The sequence below is a fragment of the Amaranthus tricolor genome, chromosome 6 (genome assembly GCF_026212465.1).
Source record: "Amaranthus tricolor cultivar Red isolate AtriRed21 chromosome 6, ASM2621246v1, whole genome shotgun sequence".
Classification (NCBI taxonomy): domain Eukaryota; kingdom Viridiplantae; phylum Streptophyta; class Magnoliopsida; order Caryophyllales; family Amaranthaceae; genus Amaranthus; species Amaranthus tricolor.
In genome coordinates this window covers 27,491,881-27,510,696 of record NC_080052.1, presented here as the reverse complement: position 1 = coordinate 27,510,696, position 18,816 = coordinate 27,491,881, and the positions used below count along the sequence as shown (strand labels likewise).

The 18,816-nt window shown below is 33.2% G+C and overlaps 2 protein-coding genes across 3 annotated transcripts; one reads left to right on the top strand and one right to left on the bottom strand.

The window, feature by feature from the left end:
• The first annotated feature begins 4,663 nt into the window (after window positions 1-4,663).
• Window positions 4,664-9,484, top strand: LOC130815449 (putative yippee-like protein Os10g0369500). The gene is made up of 4 exons (XM_057681926.1): window positions 4,664-4,993; window positions 6,999-7,107; window positions 7,989-8,068; window positions 9,145-9,484. Exons 1-4 carry the CDS (start codon window positions 4,851-4,853, stop codon window positions 9,332-9,334), a joined length of 522 nt encoding a protein of 173 aa, XP_057537909.1. The 5' UTR covers window positions 4,664-4,850; the 3' UTR covers window positions 9,335-9,484.
• Window positions 9,485-12,737: 3,253 nt separating this feature from the next.
• Window positions 12,738-17,015, bottom strand: LOC130815178 (heterogeneous nuclear ribonucleoprotein 1-like). 2 transcript variants are annotated; one of them, XM_057681561.1, is made up of 4 exons: window positions 16,623-17,015; window positions 15,880-16,103; window positions 14,048-15,231; window positions 12,738-13,169 (listed from the first exon to the last, which is right to left on the bottom strand). In XM_057681561.1, the coding sequence occupies exons 2-3, from the start codon at window positions 16,093-16,095 to the stop codon at window positions 14,077-14,079; spliced, it is 1,371 nt and encodes a 456-aa protein (XP_057537544.1). In that variant the 5' UTR covers window positions 16,096-16,103; window positions 16,623-17,015; the 3' UTR covers window positions 12,738-13,169; window positions 14,048-14,076. The 2 variants fall into 2 exon arrangements, with proteins under 2 accessions (XP_057537544.1, XP_057537545.1); XM_057681562.1 differs by having other exon boundaries at window positions 12,738-13,163.
• Between the last annotated feature and the right edge of the window lie 1,801 nt (window positions 17,016-18,816).

The window sequence follows — 18,816 nt, the reverse complement described above, 5'->3', positions numbered from 1 at the left end:
CTTTAAGGTGAAATATTGCAAATGGGAAGAATATTAGAGAATGGAGGGAGTATTTTTTTTTTTACATTATTTATTAATGATCAATCTTAATTTGCATATTTTACTCTTAATTAATAAGTTAAAATATAGTCAAATAAAATCTTATTTAATTCGTCTAAACATAAATATTATTAATATTGAATTTTTATAATAATACTTATACTCTTGATTTAGTGCACAATAATATGTAGTGCACCACTTCTCAATTACATCTTCATTAGATTACATAGTGTACTCTATTTAAAATATAAAAATAAGAGTTGAGTTTTATTTTTCGACTTCATTAGCTATTAATAGTCAATTAAAAATATATTATATGTTGGGTAACCCTTTTAAACGGATGGTAACCTGCTAGGATTGCTATGAGCAAGAAATTTCTTAGGTGGTTTATTGAAAAATAAATATTATGTGGATTTATTTTTAACGGATGAGTAATAATTTGTATTAATAATGGTAATTTTTTCTGTTAAACACTACTATAAAATTTCTCAATTTGTGATTTATTAGGTTTTTGTCACTATTAATATTCGGTAATCTTAATTTATACCTATTCTTAATATATAAGCTAAAATATATTTAAAACTTATCTTGTTTGATTCGTTTTAATGTAAATTTTATTCAATATAATCTTTTTCTAATTTAAATTGTTCACCATTAGAGATATAAATTTTAAATTAATACTCCCTTATATTCTAATCAAATGTCTTATTTTCTCTTTTGTCATATTCATATTACATGTCTTATTTCTTTATTCGATAAAGTAATTTTTTTCTCTTATGCAGTTATGCTCTTAAGGTTTCCTTATGCTTTTTTTCTTGAAATTGGTGCTTTATTAAATTGAATATTTAATTAGAATAGGAGAAAGTACATTAGATAGTATACATAAGAGTTACATCGAAATAGAAGGAGTATGCAAAATCTAAACATCCAACTAAAGATTTAGGATATGAGAGTATGTAACATATAAATATCCAACTAAAGATTCAGGGTCTGTTTATTAGAAAAATACATTAACAATTTAATGGTAGCATCCAATTTTCATGAAATATTAACGGTAACACTTTTTTTAAGAAAATTCCACATGATAGCATCCAGTTTAAACACAAACTAGGGATGGTCATGGGTCCAGTACCCTGTTGGACCTGTTCCGGACTTGCCTCTTTTTAAGGGTCTAGGTCTTAATTTTTGAGACCCATCGGATCCGGGTCGGATCTGGATCCAAAAAATATTTAACGGGTCCGGATCCTAAGGTGAAGATCCGGACCCTAAACTTTTAAATTTTATATTATGAATTTTTGATTTCTAAATTCTAATATTAATTTTTTTATTATTAATATATAATGCCTTGAGTATTGATTGCCTAATTTGCCTTCTCATTAATCTCAATCCAGTAATTATTTTATAATGTTATGGAATATAAACCATGTATCTCATTTAGTTTTTTTATATTTTTTTTAATTATGTATTTAGACAAGTGTTTTTACGTTTTATTAATCATTTTGTATTTGAATTTTATGGACTCGAACAAGTGTTTGTAATACGATTATAAGTTGCTTACAAAAATATAAAAAGACTCGCAAAAGGTTCAATTTTGACAAATCAAAGAGGCTTTGTATAAGACCCATTAAGGACCCTAGACCCGTCAGATCCGTAGGGTCTGGGTCTGAGTCTGAAAATTTTGGACCCTTAGAGTCCGGATCTGGGTCTGGATCCATAAAAAATAAAAGAATCCGGGTCCGGGTCTGGCCAGACCTGCTCCAGACCCGCCCCATGACCATCCCTGACACAAACTAATTGTCGTAGCATTTTCCGTTAAGTTCTTGTTAAATTCTGTTTAATTCGTTATTTTGTAAGTTTTTTTCACATGATAGCATCCAATTTTTGTTTAATTCACCATTTTAACGTTTAATTCACCGTTTTCATTAACGCCCATAAATGTTGTAATAATTTTATTTTCATTCAAATTGTTGGCATTATAAAGTTCAAAAGGTAAATAGCCAAGTTACTTATAAATAATTCAAACAGTGTATTTCATAAAATCAAAAGGTGCATTTCATAAGTTCAAAAGGTGTCTTCCAAGCACTAACACATATTTACTTAATTAGCATTATAAAGTTCAAAAAATGCATTTCAAGCATTAGTACATATGTTCAAAGTTCAAAAACTAATATTATCAAAGTTGAAAGTTGCATTTTCAGCACTAAAACATATTTACATAACTATATTTAGGATGCTTTTGAAGATGACAACGTAGAAGTCGTCCTTTTACCCTTCTTTTGCTTAACCATCAATCCACCCTTACAAGTCTTTACATTGTGTCCAAACTCCCTGCATCTACTACACTTCACAGTCTTAGACCTTTTCCCCTTTCTTTCCTCGTCTGCATCCCTCATTCTAATCTTTGCAGGTCTTTCAATTGCTCTCTTCATCACCGGTGGCTTAATTGGTGAGAACTGCATTTCTGGCCAATGCTCAGGGTCTGGAATAGATCTAATAATGCTTGCATACGCTTGCTTGTACATTTACAACTGTACCGACCACTGCAAAACCTTATGGGATCTTGGCTTGAATGTAGAATGGCTCTCACAGCATGCTTGTAAGGGATCCCAGTGAGTTGTCATGTGTTGCACATGTATGTTCTGTCATTTAAGCTCACAGACAAGGTGGACTTACCATCTTTAATCTCATAAAATCCATCCCCAGAATTGAAAGCCTTACATGTTCTTGAGTCTGAAATCAAGGATTTCACTCTCTTCACTATATTAGGACAAAAATCAGTGTCTATCCAGTTTTCACTCTTCTCCTTTCTTGTGGCCATCCTTACCATAATTACCCTCCTTATACTTGTCACACAAATGCAACTTATTCAACTTTATGGATTTCAAGTTCTAAAGCAAGAAATTTATAGTTTACAACAAAAAAGTTTAAAGCATATATTACCCTTGAGTAGTGTTAAAACAGGCTTGCCCTTATCAACTCTAAGAGTTGTATTAAAGCTCTCAAAAAAGTTCGTTTTGTTATCGTCACAACAAATATTATGGTCAAATGCATACTTTGTCGATCTTAATTGATCTCCAATATCTGCAAGCCACTCCCATGCGGTAGGGTTCACGTCGTCAATGGCTTCCATGGCTTTCTTGAACTTGAATAGAGAAGTGGCATTTGCAGCCCTTCAAAATAGTGCATACATCAAGGGGCTTGGATATTTTTTTAGTGGAAGCTTTTGAGGACTTAGAAGAAATAGTTAAAGGTAGTTGGCTAGAGGTTTCACTTGTTTGCAATGATGAATCATTAATGAGAGTATTTTCAAAAATTTTCAATAATGATTACACTTCCATGTCATGCCACTTATCCTGCATAGCATTCATCACAGCAATGTCATGTTGAACCTCAATATAGTCATTCAAAGAGAACATGTTCTCAAACTCTTGTAAATTCCTTCTCCTAATTGACAATTTCTCTCTTACAGGAATGGTTTTAAGTAGTACAGAATTCCGTGACGCTTGCAAATCCCTAAGTCTCCTAACCGATTTCATGAGACTACTTTCCTCTTCAAGTGCACCAACCCAAATAAAAATCATTTCATTCTCATTAAACCTCTCAAACATGGTCATTAGGTCTTGATCACAATTCAGTTTAACATGATTTATCTTCCAAACATACGCAAGTGAGGGATTTTTAGGTATAAGCTTGTTAGTTTTAATGCACTCATCTTTCCAATCTATTACCATATTCAGCAAAATTATTTTATCCTTATCATCTACATCCAAGTCTACTTCAACACACAACCATTTAAAACATAAGACCACATGTTTAGGCATTCTGTAATTTTAAAATAGGAATTGTAAGAAAATAGGAAAGAAAAACAAAAAATGTCCTAATCCATTACCAAAAGCCCTAATTTATTATCAACCAATCAACAAAATCAACAACTTTGAGGGAATTTTGCTAGTATTATTGAATTCAAACAATCAACAAATCAACATTTCGAAAAACCCCTAATCCATTACCAAAAGCCCTAATTTATTATTGAATTTAAACAATCAATAAACCAACATTTCAAAAATTCCCTAATCCATTACCAAAAGCCCTAATTTAATATTGAATTCAACCAAGTAACAAATGAACACTTCAAAAATGCCATATTTTTCGAATTCATAACGGAATTCGGACAACATAAACCGCAAGAAACACACAAAATCAAATGACATAAACCCTAAATTTTGCTATTATTGTTCAAAAGAAATAGAGAATCGAAGCCATACCTGTGCTACCACTTCGAAGGTGTTGGGACTGAGAATCGCAGCAAGGGGAGGGAAAATCGCAGCTTTGAGTGAAGGGACTGAAAATAGTAGTAAAAATCGCATAAGGGAACTGAATTGAAGCCTGAGTGAAAACAAAGGAAATACTGTTAAACTTCTAACGATAAAGTAACATTTTTGTGTATTTAAAGCTTAGTATGTTATCATGTGAAATTTTTTTTCTTAAAAAGTGCTATTATTAACATTTTATAAATACTGAATGCTATCATTTCAAATTTACCATAAATTTTAAGTATAAGTGTTTTGGGCCGATCAAATTATACTTTTCTACTATAAAAGACATTTACATTTCCGAACACTCTATAAAACAAAACAAACCACGTGGCTTTCCAAACCCATTTTTCATTCCCAGTATTCCGGGCAGCACACTACTATTTCTCCTTCAAATTCTTCTATTTATCTGCAAAGTTTGAATCTTTTTCATTTTGATTGTATGTTTGTGTACAATTATATAAATATTGAAACGGGTCGCAATTTTTTTGTCAAAAAATGGGAAGATTGTTTATAGAATCACTTCCAGGTCCAAAAATATTCAGGTGCAAGTGCTGCAAAGTTGATTCTGCATCCCCTGAAAACATGGTTTCTAAGAATTTTTTCGGCCGTTTTGGGAAAGCTTATCTCTTCAAAACTGTGTATGTATCTCTCAATCTTCCCTTTAAGTTTTCCTTTATGATTATTCGATTTTGCAGTTATTCAATTGATCATGTTATTGCTTTGATTTTAATGGAAAAGAAGTATAATTTATGCTCTTTTTGTTTGTGTTGATGGGTGTTGTTGTAAATTTCTTGGGAATTGGACTTTTGATGCACAAACATATAAATTGTTATGAATTGGGGAAAGAAGTTAGGTTAAGAGAACAAATAACAATACCCTAATCGACAATACCCACAAACTATCTCAAATTGTTCAGTTTTTGTTGCCCCTAATTCTCTTAATAATTGAATTAAGTTTTTGAGCGTTAGAAAAACTTGAAGAATTAAGGATGTTAAAATTTTATTTTTCTGGTTTGGGGTTAGGCTAGATTATCCCTGCAAGCAAAGGGGAAAGGGAATCAATCCTTGGTGAGAATCGGATCAAATCATAGTCACAAGGGTGAAAGGAAAAACCCTTAACCACTAGCTAACCCATGATTCTCAAGGATGATGAATATGTTGATGGGTCAATTCTTATTTTCTAGAGATGTTTTTTAGGCTTTAGATTGTTGGAAAATGGTGGTTGTTCTTGAATGCTAAATGACTCACTTTATTCCAAAATGAATACTAATGATATTTGAATATGTGTGTTTCAAAACTCTAATCAAAGGTAAGTCCCATATTGATAAACACTCTATTTATTAGATTCATTTTTTGCAGTGCTCTGTATTTAACATGATATTTAGCTGTTGGATACTTCAAATTAAACCTCTATAGAAAAATATGTCTAAATCTTATCCCTATCTTAGTAATTAGTACATTAGAAATAGGTTGTCATCAAGAAGCTAATAGAATATTACAATTTGAAGAACATTTCAAATGTATTAACACTTAACGGCCCATTTGGTTATTGGTACTAAATGGAGAGAATAGTAATGGAAAGTTAGTGTAATTTTATTAGGAATAGCTCTTGACAAGTTTAATGGTCATGGTTATACTGCTTCTGACAATTTTATTTTCTTCATAAAATTCATTCCAATGCATTATCTTTTAAACATGTGGTATCAGATGGTAATGGAAAATTGTAAAGAAAAATTTTTGTTTTATAATCAACCTTTCATCATTATGGGAATGACATGATACAAATCATGAAAATTTACACTACAAATCTTTCTTATTCCCATCATTTAGTACCGTTTACCAAATGGCTTGTCAAGTGTTGGACATAATAGTTGGGTGGTTTTTGCTATGTTCTTCACTCTCGTCTTTTCTCAAGAACTTATTATACTTCAAGTCATCTATTCCTCAACCTTTTAACATGATTGATGTATAGGAAGGTGTGAGGCACACAGGGGCTATATAGACCTAGAGCCTAGGCGTGAGGCACAACTTACTGAATGAACTAATATGTAAAATAAGGATTTCGAGGGTAAAAACAATTTGTAAATTTAGAACCACAAAGAAAAACGCCTCGGTTGAATTTTCTCGCCATAGTATAAGAAATTGTTGGTGCTGATATAGGCACTCCTGAACATGAATATGATAAATGATATGTCGAGTCTGAAATGTGAAAGCAATTATTCTAGTCCAAATAACATTGGTGCTTATTTTCCTATGTTGTATAAACTATACGAACACACCCTAGTGGCTAGTGTATGTCCCTTAATTGTTGACACGTTACGTACATTGTAATGCTCTTGATACACTCGTGATAAATAGCATGTCATAATCTAATTGAGGAAGCTTGTAAAATGATGTTTGCATAAGATTTTGTTCTCAAGGATTAAATATTATCGTATATTTTGAGCTCTCTAGTTTGAGTCAACACTCCACAGTAGGGCATTTACGAAGAAGGCTCATGACTCATCTGAGAGAGGCTTCTCTTGCCATCTGCTTATTTGGAGAAGTGAATATGGGGGTTTGGGCAATACTTTGCTTTATGTAAGCTAGTTAAAACATTGTTTTTCGATGAACTAATTAGACCTTTTCATTTAATATGTTTCAGGGTGAATATCACCCTAGGGCCAACTGAAGAACGACATTTTACCACGGGATTGCATGCTTTCAATGATGTATATTGTAGCTCATGTCAGCAAATACTCGGTTGGAAATATGTAAGTTTTAGTTTAAGCCATTGGCTGTTTAAGCACACATTTTTAAATTTTTCGTCCAATCATGACTATGTCTTCTGTGTTCTTCATATTAACAATAACTTGTATTTGCAGTATTTGAAAACTGAGTTTTTAACATCTAATTTATTGTGGGAACCCAAATGATGTTTCCATACATAATTGAATTACAAGATCTCTTGTGTAGTGTACATGAAAAACCAACTTTTTTTTTGTTATATTCTCCAAGCATTGAACTCTTGCATGTTGGTTTTATGAATTATTATATTGACATTATGATTAGCTTGATATTGAGGAGTCTTTTACACTTATATTCCCTTTCTGAATTATGAAGACCCATTTGAATAAATCAAATTGTTATTTTTTCCCGCATTCAATTCGATATTCTGAATATCCTACTTTAAGCTTGATGGGCTACTCATCATACATGTATATATGATTGCCTGAGAACTAGTAATTCTGGAGGTGGCTGACAAAGCATAGGCCCCACTGTTAATTAACAATCACTTTGATTGCAACATGGTACTTGCTGTTATCCAAATGTCATCAAGTGGCTTCCACCTAGGAGGGGTTTAGGATTAGATGTACGCAAATACGCAAATTTACATTTATAGTGATAACAGATATGCTTTTCCTTTTAGACTTTTGGTAGAAAACATCAACTACAACTTCACATGTTTTAAAAATGCACATGAATTATTGAGTCGTTTTACTATATACTATATAGTCAATTATAATATAAAACCAAAGAACTGTACATCTTTGACCCGATCGAAAATGGACATCATTGCAATATGGTAGTGTCGGAATACACTCTTTGCAATTGTGTTAATGTATAAACAGTCTGTAAATGGATGTGGATGCAGGTAAAGGCGTACGAAGAGAGTGAAAAATACAAAGAAGGGATGTACATTTTGGAGAAAGAAAGGATTTTGAAGAATGGCTGGTAAATTTCTGTTATTGATGCTTCTGCAGCGAATTTTGTAGTATATGCTTTCTCCTTTATATTTTTAGAACATTAAAATTGATATGCTTTGTTTCCGTTACTATTGTGAATTGTGATACACTCCTATGTTTACTGATGATGCTGAATACATTCCATAAATGTTAATGATTTATATACTTATGTATATTGTGCTATTTTCTTGAAATCATTATGATTACTCCTATCTCCTTTTGGTTATGTTTGGATTGCGAGAAATAGAGGGAAAAGAAAAAAAAGGAATTTAAAAAATGTATTTTTCTTTGTTTGGATATATTGAAGCGGAGGGATCTTGAATCATGCATTGATCTAACAATTAATTGCTAATAAAGTTTTCCTATAATGACTATTGTATATGCAAAAAAGCGATCTAAGCTCACCTAAATTAGATACTAACATTATGTTTGGATAGAGGGAAAAGAAAGGGAGGGATTTGGAAGCATAGAGAATACTTTATTTGGATAATGAAAAGGAAGGGCAGGAATTTAAAAGGGTGGGATTTGAAGGGAAAATATGAACAAGTTCTGTTAAAAATATACATGCTTTCAAAGTTGGAAAGATTTAAAGGAAAATATTTAATTTCCTTTCTTTTTCCTTCTAAACAAATAAGATTCACTTTTTCTCCTTACTATGGATGGCAATGGGTATTGGACCCGACCCGGATCCGTGGATCCGTATCCGTTTTTACGGATCTGGGTCCTAAAAAATTGTACCCGTCGGATCCGGATCGGATCCGGATCCGTTTAAATTTCGCGGGTCCGGATCCGGATCTGAGAAAAATACCCAGATCCGGACCCGCGGATCTGGAGGACCCGTTTTTTTTTTATTATATATATATATATATATATATATATATATATATATATATATATATTAAAATATATAATAAAAATAACTCAAAACTGCCTCAAACCCTTCCCTTCCCTTCCCTCACTTCACTACTCAGTACTCACCGCCTCCTTCTCCCTCACGAGAATCATCACGAATTCACGAGTCACGACTCACTCACAGTCACTGCTCACTCCTTCTCCCTCGCGCAGCACGGCAACAGTACTCCTTCTCCCTCACGCAGCACGGCAGCAGTACTCCTTCTCCCTCACGCAGCACGGCAGCAGTAGCCCGGTAGCAGTCATCAGCATCACTCATCATTCGAATTTTCACAGTGACACTCGACTGCCGGCCACCGCATACTCCTCCCCTCTCCTCACTGGCAGATTTGAGGGTAATTAGCCCTAATTTTGATTTTTTTTTTCTACAATACTTTTGATTTGTGTTGAATTGTTGAGTAGTTTTTAATGTGGATCTAAACCTTAGATTTGTTACTGTTAATTGTCTGTTCCCATGCTTTTTTGCTAATATATTTTCATGTCAAATAATTTGTTATCAAGATTATAAAAGTTTTGCTAATTTGTATTACCTGTTAGGCTGCTAATATTCTAGGCTGTTACTCGGATGTCATGTTTATTGGGATATTTTGAAGACAATTTTAAATTGTATAATGTTTTTTGGGTGATTCATTGTGAAATTATATATATTATTAACATTAGTCTATAAATATCGCTTTATTGCAATCTAACACATTTAAAAATACAAAAAAAAAAAAGCAAAAACAAGTCAGACCCGTTTTGGACCCGAATCCGATACTGGATCCGCAGTATCCGCGGATCCGGATCTGGGTCTTGCAAAAATGGACCCGCGGATCCGGGTCCGGATCTGGATCTTGTTCTTGAAAACGGATCTGGATCCGGGTCCACCAAGACCCGGTCCAGATCCGACCTGTTGCCATCCCTACTCCTTACCGGTCTTTTCTTTTCCTTTCCTTCCCTTCATTTCTTTTCTCTTCTAATTTGTCATCCAAACATAATGTAAACCATTCAAATAGGTTGAACTATTCATTCATCTGATTCAAAAGGTAAACAAGTATGATCTTTAAACTGGGTCTAAATCAGCCCAAATGACTCATGTTCAAATCTACTCCCACGCCTTACCGTGAGACCAATAGTCGAATCATCCCAATTATAATTTTTCCAATTCGCAATCAGTAATTGATTAATTTAAGGTCATGATGGATATGTTTAAGGTTAAAATTGGTTTCTTTTAATAAGTTATAACTGATCATTAGTTGCTCACTTTTTGATCACTTTAACATCGAAATTGAAGACTTTAAAATAACCTCTCATTTAAGGTTATAAACTTGTAAGTAAAAATGATCACTTTAATATTAAGACTAACCACTTTTAGGTTAGTACTTCCTTTGCTCCAAAATACTTGCAACATTTGACTTTTTACGTAGTTTAATTCACTAATTTAATCCTTAATATCTTTAATTATGTATATTAAAAAATTATAAAAATTTTATTAATAATCTTTACACTGAGACGAATTAAACAAGATCATACTTGACTATGTTTTAAGTTATAGTTTATAAACTAATCACAAATTAAAGATGGTGAATAAATAGTTTCATTTTTCCAATGTTGCGAATAATATGGAACGGAGGAAGTGTTCAATTTTTTTAGTTTAATTGATTTATTTAAGGTTTATTTTAAGTTGAAATTGATCATTTTAATATCAAAATTGATATCTTAGAGATAAAATTGATTTTTTTAAAAATTTTTGAGTTTAGGACAACCCAATAGTACATGCCTTATAATGAGGCGATCTCGTAAGCTTTTCCATATAAACTATATATAAAAGTCTTCTGACTGAAAAATAATTTTTTGTGAGAGCAACTCTTGAAAGAATAGGAGAACAAGAGTACGTGAGCCCCATATGTTGAAAATTATTTAAAATTTACGAAAATAGTTTGTTATTTGCTAAAATATTGAAGTCAAGTAGATAACTTTTCTTATAAAAAGTATTAGGTGACTATTTAAAAGTTGCTTTCTCTCTGTACCCATGAAATAACATTATTTAATTTTAAAAAAATTTATTCAAATTATTTGGTGTTATTTTGAATTGACAAAAAAATATATATAATACTCCCTTTAATTTTTTTCAATTGTTTCATTTGACTTGGGCACAAAAATTAAGAAAGGGGAGGAAACACCTTGAATAGTATACCCATGTGATGTAATAGGTATTAAGAAGGGTTAAATAGTATAGTTTAGTAAAAAAAACAAGAGTATTTTGATAATTACATAAATGGTATAAGGACAATTTAATCTAAAAATTATGTTTAAAAATAAAAATAGGACAATTAAAGTGATTGTCCAAATAAAAAAATGGACAATTGAAAAGAATTGAAGGGGGTAATTTTTATGTATTTCTATTACGTAGAAGACAATTTTCAGTAAGGGCAATCGGCAAAGAGAACACAGTCACACAAGTTCACTACTCTTTATTTTGGACAGAGAATATTATTTGTTTGTATCTTACAAAAGTCAATGATCCTGGGTTTAATGGAGCAGAATTTTTTGCTTTTATGGTGATTAAAATTGAAAATAAAAAAATATTAAATACTATATGAATATATAAATTGTAACATAAAGTATAGTCCAATCACCCATGGATGAGAAATAAGATGAAATGTCAAGGTGGCAAAGAGACATGTAGCCGTGATCTGAGTTAAGAATAGGGCCGAGTAGAGACTTGTGGGCCCATATACTAAGTCTAAGATGGGCCTTATCATATATTCATAGTCCACCTTCTATGGGCCCAGGGAATTAGCAAAGAATTGCATTGAAATGAAAGCTTAAAGACAAATCGTGGCAAAATATTATAGCCGTCAAAGTCTCATCACACTCAAATTTTACGTGAATTTATTTGTTTTATTTTTCATTTTAACTATCTACATTTAATAAGTTTACTAGAGTTTTACTATTTTTTAATAATAATTCAATATTTTACTTTTTATATTTTGTTTTATTTTAAATATCTTATTATTTTATTTTCATTATACTCAATTTTTAAATCTCTATTATCAAAATAAAAAATAACTAAATGACTAAATCAGTACGCCTGTAGTTCACACAACAGAATCCCCTTTTTTTGGTCTGTTTTATATCCTAGTAAACACAATTGATTCATTGGTTTCAAATGATAGGCTACAGCTAGAATGTACTCCTACTTTTGATGTTTTGGAAGTTGGATCCCTGAAGTTAAGATCCCAACTAAAGAAAAGTGAGAAAAAAAAATTGTTTAGATCCCAACTAAAGAAAAGTGAGGAAAACGGCGTCCAACGTCGCTTTAAAAATATTATTAATAGTGATATATTTTGAAAGCACCATATCAGTAACAATCTAAAAAGAACAAAAGAGCGGTGTTTAACTAATGTTGTTTTCGAGGGTTGTGTCTGTACGTACTCAACTAAGCAGATTTAAAGTCGGTTAGGGCGACTTCATTGCGGGTTAGACAATATTTTTCATACACTTTTTTCATTATACAATCGCCATTTTGACAATTTTAATCTTAGCCAAAAATAAATAATAGAAGATATTTCAGCAAAAACTATACAAAGTACAAACCCATATTCCCTCTCTCCCTAAGATTTTTTTTAGTCCCACCCTTTTATTTTGTCACAATTCATATGGTGTCATAATTTCTTGATCTTTGTAATGTACAACCGAGACAGAAGGAGTATGAGGAACACACTAAGAAAAAGAAACTTAAGACTAGCTAAAAAAGATTGGAATGGTGCAAGTAGCTAACAAGCATTCTGAAGAGTTTAACCATTACAAACTCAACCAGAAGTTCACTACAGCAATTTTAAATACCTCATAAGAATATAAACAACTTGGCTGGAAAACTATATGAGAAGATCAGAAAACATTCATGTCTTAGTTCCTATAAGCACCCGCCCCATGTTGCAAGTAATGGATGATACTATGTGTACCCCGTCACTCAATTTACAAATTCCAACGAACGAAGACAAAATACGATGGAAAGGAGGAAAAAAAAGATCTTTGTTAAATGTATACTGTGAATCCAAGCAGCGACTTTGATCAATGCTACGAACCAAGTTTCTACTTACTGAATTTGCAGGATACGGTTTTTGCAGACTTCTTTTCACCTACAGAAACTTCATCCAATTGAATAACGACTCCTACGACCGCAAACCCTGAAACTAACCACAAAAACATATCTCAGCAAAATGAAAAAAAAAAAATCCGTGCATTCTAAAGAACAATTATGATTCAGGTGACCAGAGTCGTCTTCTTCGCAATTAAAGAGCTGATTTTAAGTCTCGTGTGCATTGAGAATCGTGGGTTAACGTAGTGGTCGAAGGATTTTCCTTCCACCTTGCGATACCTTGTGATAGAGGTTTGATTTTGACCATCTACAGGAAGATCGACTCCCTCACCCCCTCTTGCGTGTAGTGGATTATCGTTACCCCGGAATCCAAATAAAGGTCTCAAGTAAATCGACAAGCAAAAAAAAACTTGTCTCATGCAAACCCCAGCCCCTATTTCCCTCTTCAGGGAGAGCTTAGATGTAAGGGACCTTAATCACCTAGTTGTAGTGTAGATGGGAGGGGAAGGCACCAAAGTTCACAAGCATCATGATGAATCAAACTGTACGACTGCAGATTTAACTAGTTTCGTACGGACGCAATCTTAAATTAATGTAGTAGACAACTAAATCTGTCAAACACTTAGCCCTTTACGATCACTCATCAAAAAAAAAATCAGGTGGTGACGGTCAGGGAATCATATGGCATACATGTCGAGTTACTGATTGAGCATCTCCAAGACTCTGACATCGAACTTATCGTTTATGAGCTTTATACCAAGGAGCATATGAATTGGCTATAAATAGAGGAATAAATAGATATCTACAACTAAATAAAGATTAAAAATCCATGTCCTCGCAATTTAAAGCAATGATTCACACATAACAAACACCAAGTAGAGAAGCAAAACTCGGAAAACAGGATAGAAGGCATGTAGAATTTAGTGCAGAAGTTGTGTAAATTATGATGTTGTAGAGAGAATTGACTCTTACCTCTATGTTGCTATTGACAGATTCTATAACTACCAGCATAAACCAGCAGGATTATTGAGCGGAACATCTGACACGGAATTTCCAAGTCCAAATTCAAATGAACCAGATCCCTTGAGTCCCAAAGATGGCAAATGCAAGGACTGATCACTCCCACCACCAAGGAAATCATCAAACTTAGCATCAAACCCACCATCTAGTGAAGGAAAAGAAGATACATGTAATGTCCTATTTCTCATATCTCGGCCATACAATCTCACATCAGATCCAACATTGTTGTTTTCACGAGCATAACCAAGACCGAGACCGTTTGAGACAGAAGCACGCCCTCCGCCTTGAGCAGGAATGGCAGGGGGGTTCCAAATTGATTCACTATTAGTAAGAGCATTTGCCTCGATATTTCTCAAACTCGTAGGAGCATTGTTACCGGGGAAACCAGTTTCATTGATGCTCCCATTTCCCCACAAGCTCCAGGAAGATGAACCAAGAGTAGAAACATTACCCCTGTTCACCCCATCAAAATCAGCAAAATTGTCATGCCTGTTGACATTGCTATTAGGCATTGCACATAATCCTTGCTCAAAGCTCAGCTTTGGAAAGATATTTGCTGTTTCACCAAAGTTTGGACTCATTCTTGGTTCATAATTCAATGCATTTCCATAACTAGACGGGCTAAAAGAAGGGTATCCACCTCGAGTAAAAGGCATGGGACTCTGACGATCATCAATCGTGACTCCGTGTCCTCCCATAGGGATAGGACTGTAACTCTGCGTATAGCCATTGAGGAAGCTGTTAACTCTACTAAGTCCACTACTACCACCACCTAAAGGACTCCTGTTCGGCACGGGTGATAACTCTTTTGGAACAGCGCGTTTGACCTCAACCGTTTTTCCATTAAGATCATGAAAGGTGTTAATCAGTGCTCTCTCAACTGCATCTTCAGAGTCAAAGGTGATGAACCCAAATCCTCTTGGCCTTTGGGTGTTGTGATCATACATAACAACAACATCAGTGATGGTTCCAAACTGCTCAAAGTACCTTTTGAAATCCCCTTCGGTCACAGTAGATGCTAAACCCCCTACAAATATCTTCTTAGTGCGAGTAGGCACAGGCGACGCACTAGGGGTGCCATGGTTTCTAGTTTGGATGTTTTGGTCATCTCTAGGAACAGCTTTCTTTGCCTCAACCTGATCACAAACAATATACTAAATCATGTAATTCAACATCCTCTAACAGTTCATCACATGATTACAAATATCAATAAACAACCTAATGGCTAAATGTGTTCACAAACTAATGGCATCAAACAATGCCAATAAACTATTCATTAAAATGATTTACCAATGAGAAAACCAAAGCATCAAATCTAAGCACATTAGACTTCATAAGCATTAAGCAAACTGTTATTTTCATAATGTCGCAACATGATGATAGCCACTAGATAAATTCGTATTCGAGTTTTAGACTGCTTGTGATTAGACTAAAACAGACAAGCTACCTCATCATCAAAGTTTTTGTGATCAAAGTTTATCACCATGAAAATGACATGAACTTTTGATGAAATTTTACGCCATAATTCATTCTCATTACCATCATCTAGTACCACTAACCAAACGGGCCGTTAAGGCTTTAACCTTTTACCCTTCATCATCTAAAGATAGAACCGCGATAAAATAACAACCATGAACGAATATATGCAGCTGAAAGTCACTGGAAATCAACAACACTAACATTTGTATGAGAGTTAAGGAACGCACTTTCAGCAACAGATACCACAGTTACTAATAACAAATGAATACAACAGAGAATCAGATTGAAAAATGGCAACTACTTACAGTTCTACCATCAATCATATGTTTCTGCTTAACAACTCGATCTGCAACAGCTGGGTCGGCATAAATAACAAAGCCAAACCCCCGAGCACGGCCTGTAGCTCGATCCTTCATTATCACAGCTTCAATAACATCACCAAATGTTTGAAAATACTCCCTCAAACGTTCTACATTTGTGTCCCAAGAAATTCCACCAATGAAAAGCTTCCCGGGATCCATCTTTCAAACTACCAAAGTTCATAATCGAAAAGAAATATCAGAAATACTACACAATAAGGAAATCACAGTTTCTGCAATCTTCACTCAATTCTTAAACTCTTTTTCATATATTTTGCATTGATCATGTAAGTTTAGTGTTCAAAGCATCTAATACTAGAATTCAAGCACATATTTGTTACAAGGATAATAACAACGGATCCAGCACAGCAAAAACAATCGACTTGAAAACGTGAAAATGAACTGCGTCATCAAAATGAATGAAAACCCAATGCTAAAATGTGGAATCTATACAATACATGATAACAAATATTCAAATTATATGTAAGCAAAAAAGAATTATGGGTCAAAATGGGCATTGCTTTAAAATCAAAAAAAAAATCAGATCCTTCAAAATCAGTATCAGATCAATGATCAACCAAGCATACCATATGGGAATTCATTAACTTGAACAAAACACCCCTAAATATTCAAATTTTAAACAAAAACCGAAGGTTTTCAATAAAATGAAAAAGGGAAAATTAGTATACCAGATTATGAATTATCCAATATATGAATCAAAAGAAAAGGTTGATGAAGAAATCAAGATCTGAGAGGAGGCATAGAAACAAGAACAAGAGAGAGATGAAAGCTTCTCCCTTATTCAATCTCTTCAACCCCCCCTCTAAGGAATAAATACAGAAAATTACTAAGGAGGAGGGATATTAGATGAAAAATTTTGAGTTTGTGAAAACAAGGGAAGAGAAGAAGGGTATATGTAAGAACCCAAGAGGAATAATGGATGAAAAAATGGGTTGAAATGGAGGAAGAAAGAGAGAGAGAAAGGGGAAGGGGTGAGAGGTAGCTTTGGCTATCCTCTCGTGTAGAAGAGGAGACGAAGAAAGATGGTGACTTGCTATGCTAGTTTTTAAGTTGATTTCAAAAGTTTGAGTGTATGTGTATGCCTCTTCTTTACCTTTTTTTTGGTTGTCTTTTTCTTCTATTTTCTCAATGTTATTTTCTCAATTTTAAATTGTGCAAGTAGAAGTATTTAAAAAAAAAATATTACTCCTCTTTAAATTAACATCAAATTAAAATACATATTATATTATACAGATAAAATTAAAAAAAAAAGTTAAAACAAAAGTATGAGATTAAAATACAAGTTGTGGAATGCAAATTAAGTCGAAAACCACTAATTAATAAGGCAAATTGAGTGGAACAAAGAGAATATATATCAAGTGTTATCTGAGTCGAGAGACTTTTTTCAATCACGACCTCCTGTAATGAGGGTATTGATTTGCCTTCTTTCACACCCTCCTCAAACCCTGCTTAGAGTGAGATACATTGGGATGATGATGATGATATGGTAATTGTTTAATTTTTTAGTGTTTGGGATGCATTGTAATCATCAATCATCATGGTGGTGAATGCACATGACGATTATAGACTGAGCTGACAAATCAATGTAAACTAATAGATGCATTTCTTTTTCTCTCCTGTGTACTTTGAGAGCTTTTTAAAAAATTACTCGTGTTAAGAATACTTCACACTGAATACACTTAATTGTGAAGTTGTTAACAAATAAACTTCTTTATGAGAAGACTTGTTGATTATATCAAACCTTTTAAAACTTAACTCGATGTATTACACCTATGGGCGAAGCTACATGGGGGCTAGAGAGGCCCAACCCCCTTGTCGAAAATGTGACCCTAGAATTTTTTGCTTTAGCCCCCTTACTAATATCGAGTGCAAAAATATATAAGAGTTACTATAACTTAATGGTTAAAGTAACACATGGTAATTTAAAGTTAAGGGATCAAACCCTAACTTAAACTATTAGTTTATTTAATAGACTAAGCAAATATATGGAGTCAATAGAGCCGACTCTATGAGGGGACAAGAGAGGCTTGTGTATCAGGCCCATCCAAAATTATAAGAAAATTTGTTTTAATAGTTACACAAATTTGCAAATGAGACGGTCTCAAGGTGAAATCATCTCTATTGAATTGACTCAATGTATACTTATTGTCTTAAAGTGATTATTTATAATCTTAAAGTGTTCACTTATAGTATTTAGGGACCCATATGTAACATTTTGCTTCTGGTCTCACAAATCTTAGGGTTGGCCCTAAGAGTCAAAAACCCTTAGCTTTTTCAAAAGGGATAATTTTAGAGAAGCTTCAACTCCATTTGTTAAATATAAATTTTACTATGGTTCAAGTTAATTTACTCTATATGATTTTAAAATTTTCATAATTTAACTAGTCTTTATATATTAAATAATTGCCAATTAATTGACAATTCAACCCCCGATCCCTAATTTAAAATTCTGACTTTGCCCCTTATTACACCTTATTAGCTACTTCTCTTGCATTATTGTCCTTCTCCTTATTGGAATTCACACCCTCTTGACTATGATTCAAAAATCAACATATTAGCATCCAAGATTATACTCCTAATTAATAAAGAAAAAAAAAGATAGAAGTACATGCTTATAGTTTGTGAAAATAGATGAAGTAAGAAGCTTGAGAATCCTTTAATGGAGCTTGACAAGGAAGAAAATGGAGGAGTATAGAAAAAAAATCATCCATGAAGTTTTTAAGAGGATGTATAATTGCAAACAAGAAGTTATCCATGTTATGGTTAATAAGCTTAATAAATCTTGTTAGATTAGCTTAGTATTCTTTTTTCCTTTTATGATTGGAGTTCGAGTCTTATTATTTATATAGACGATTAATTTAT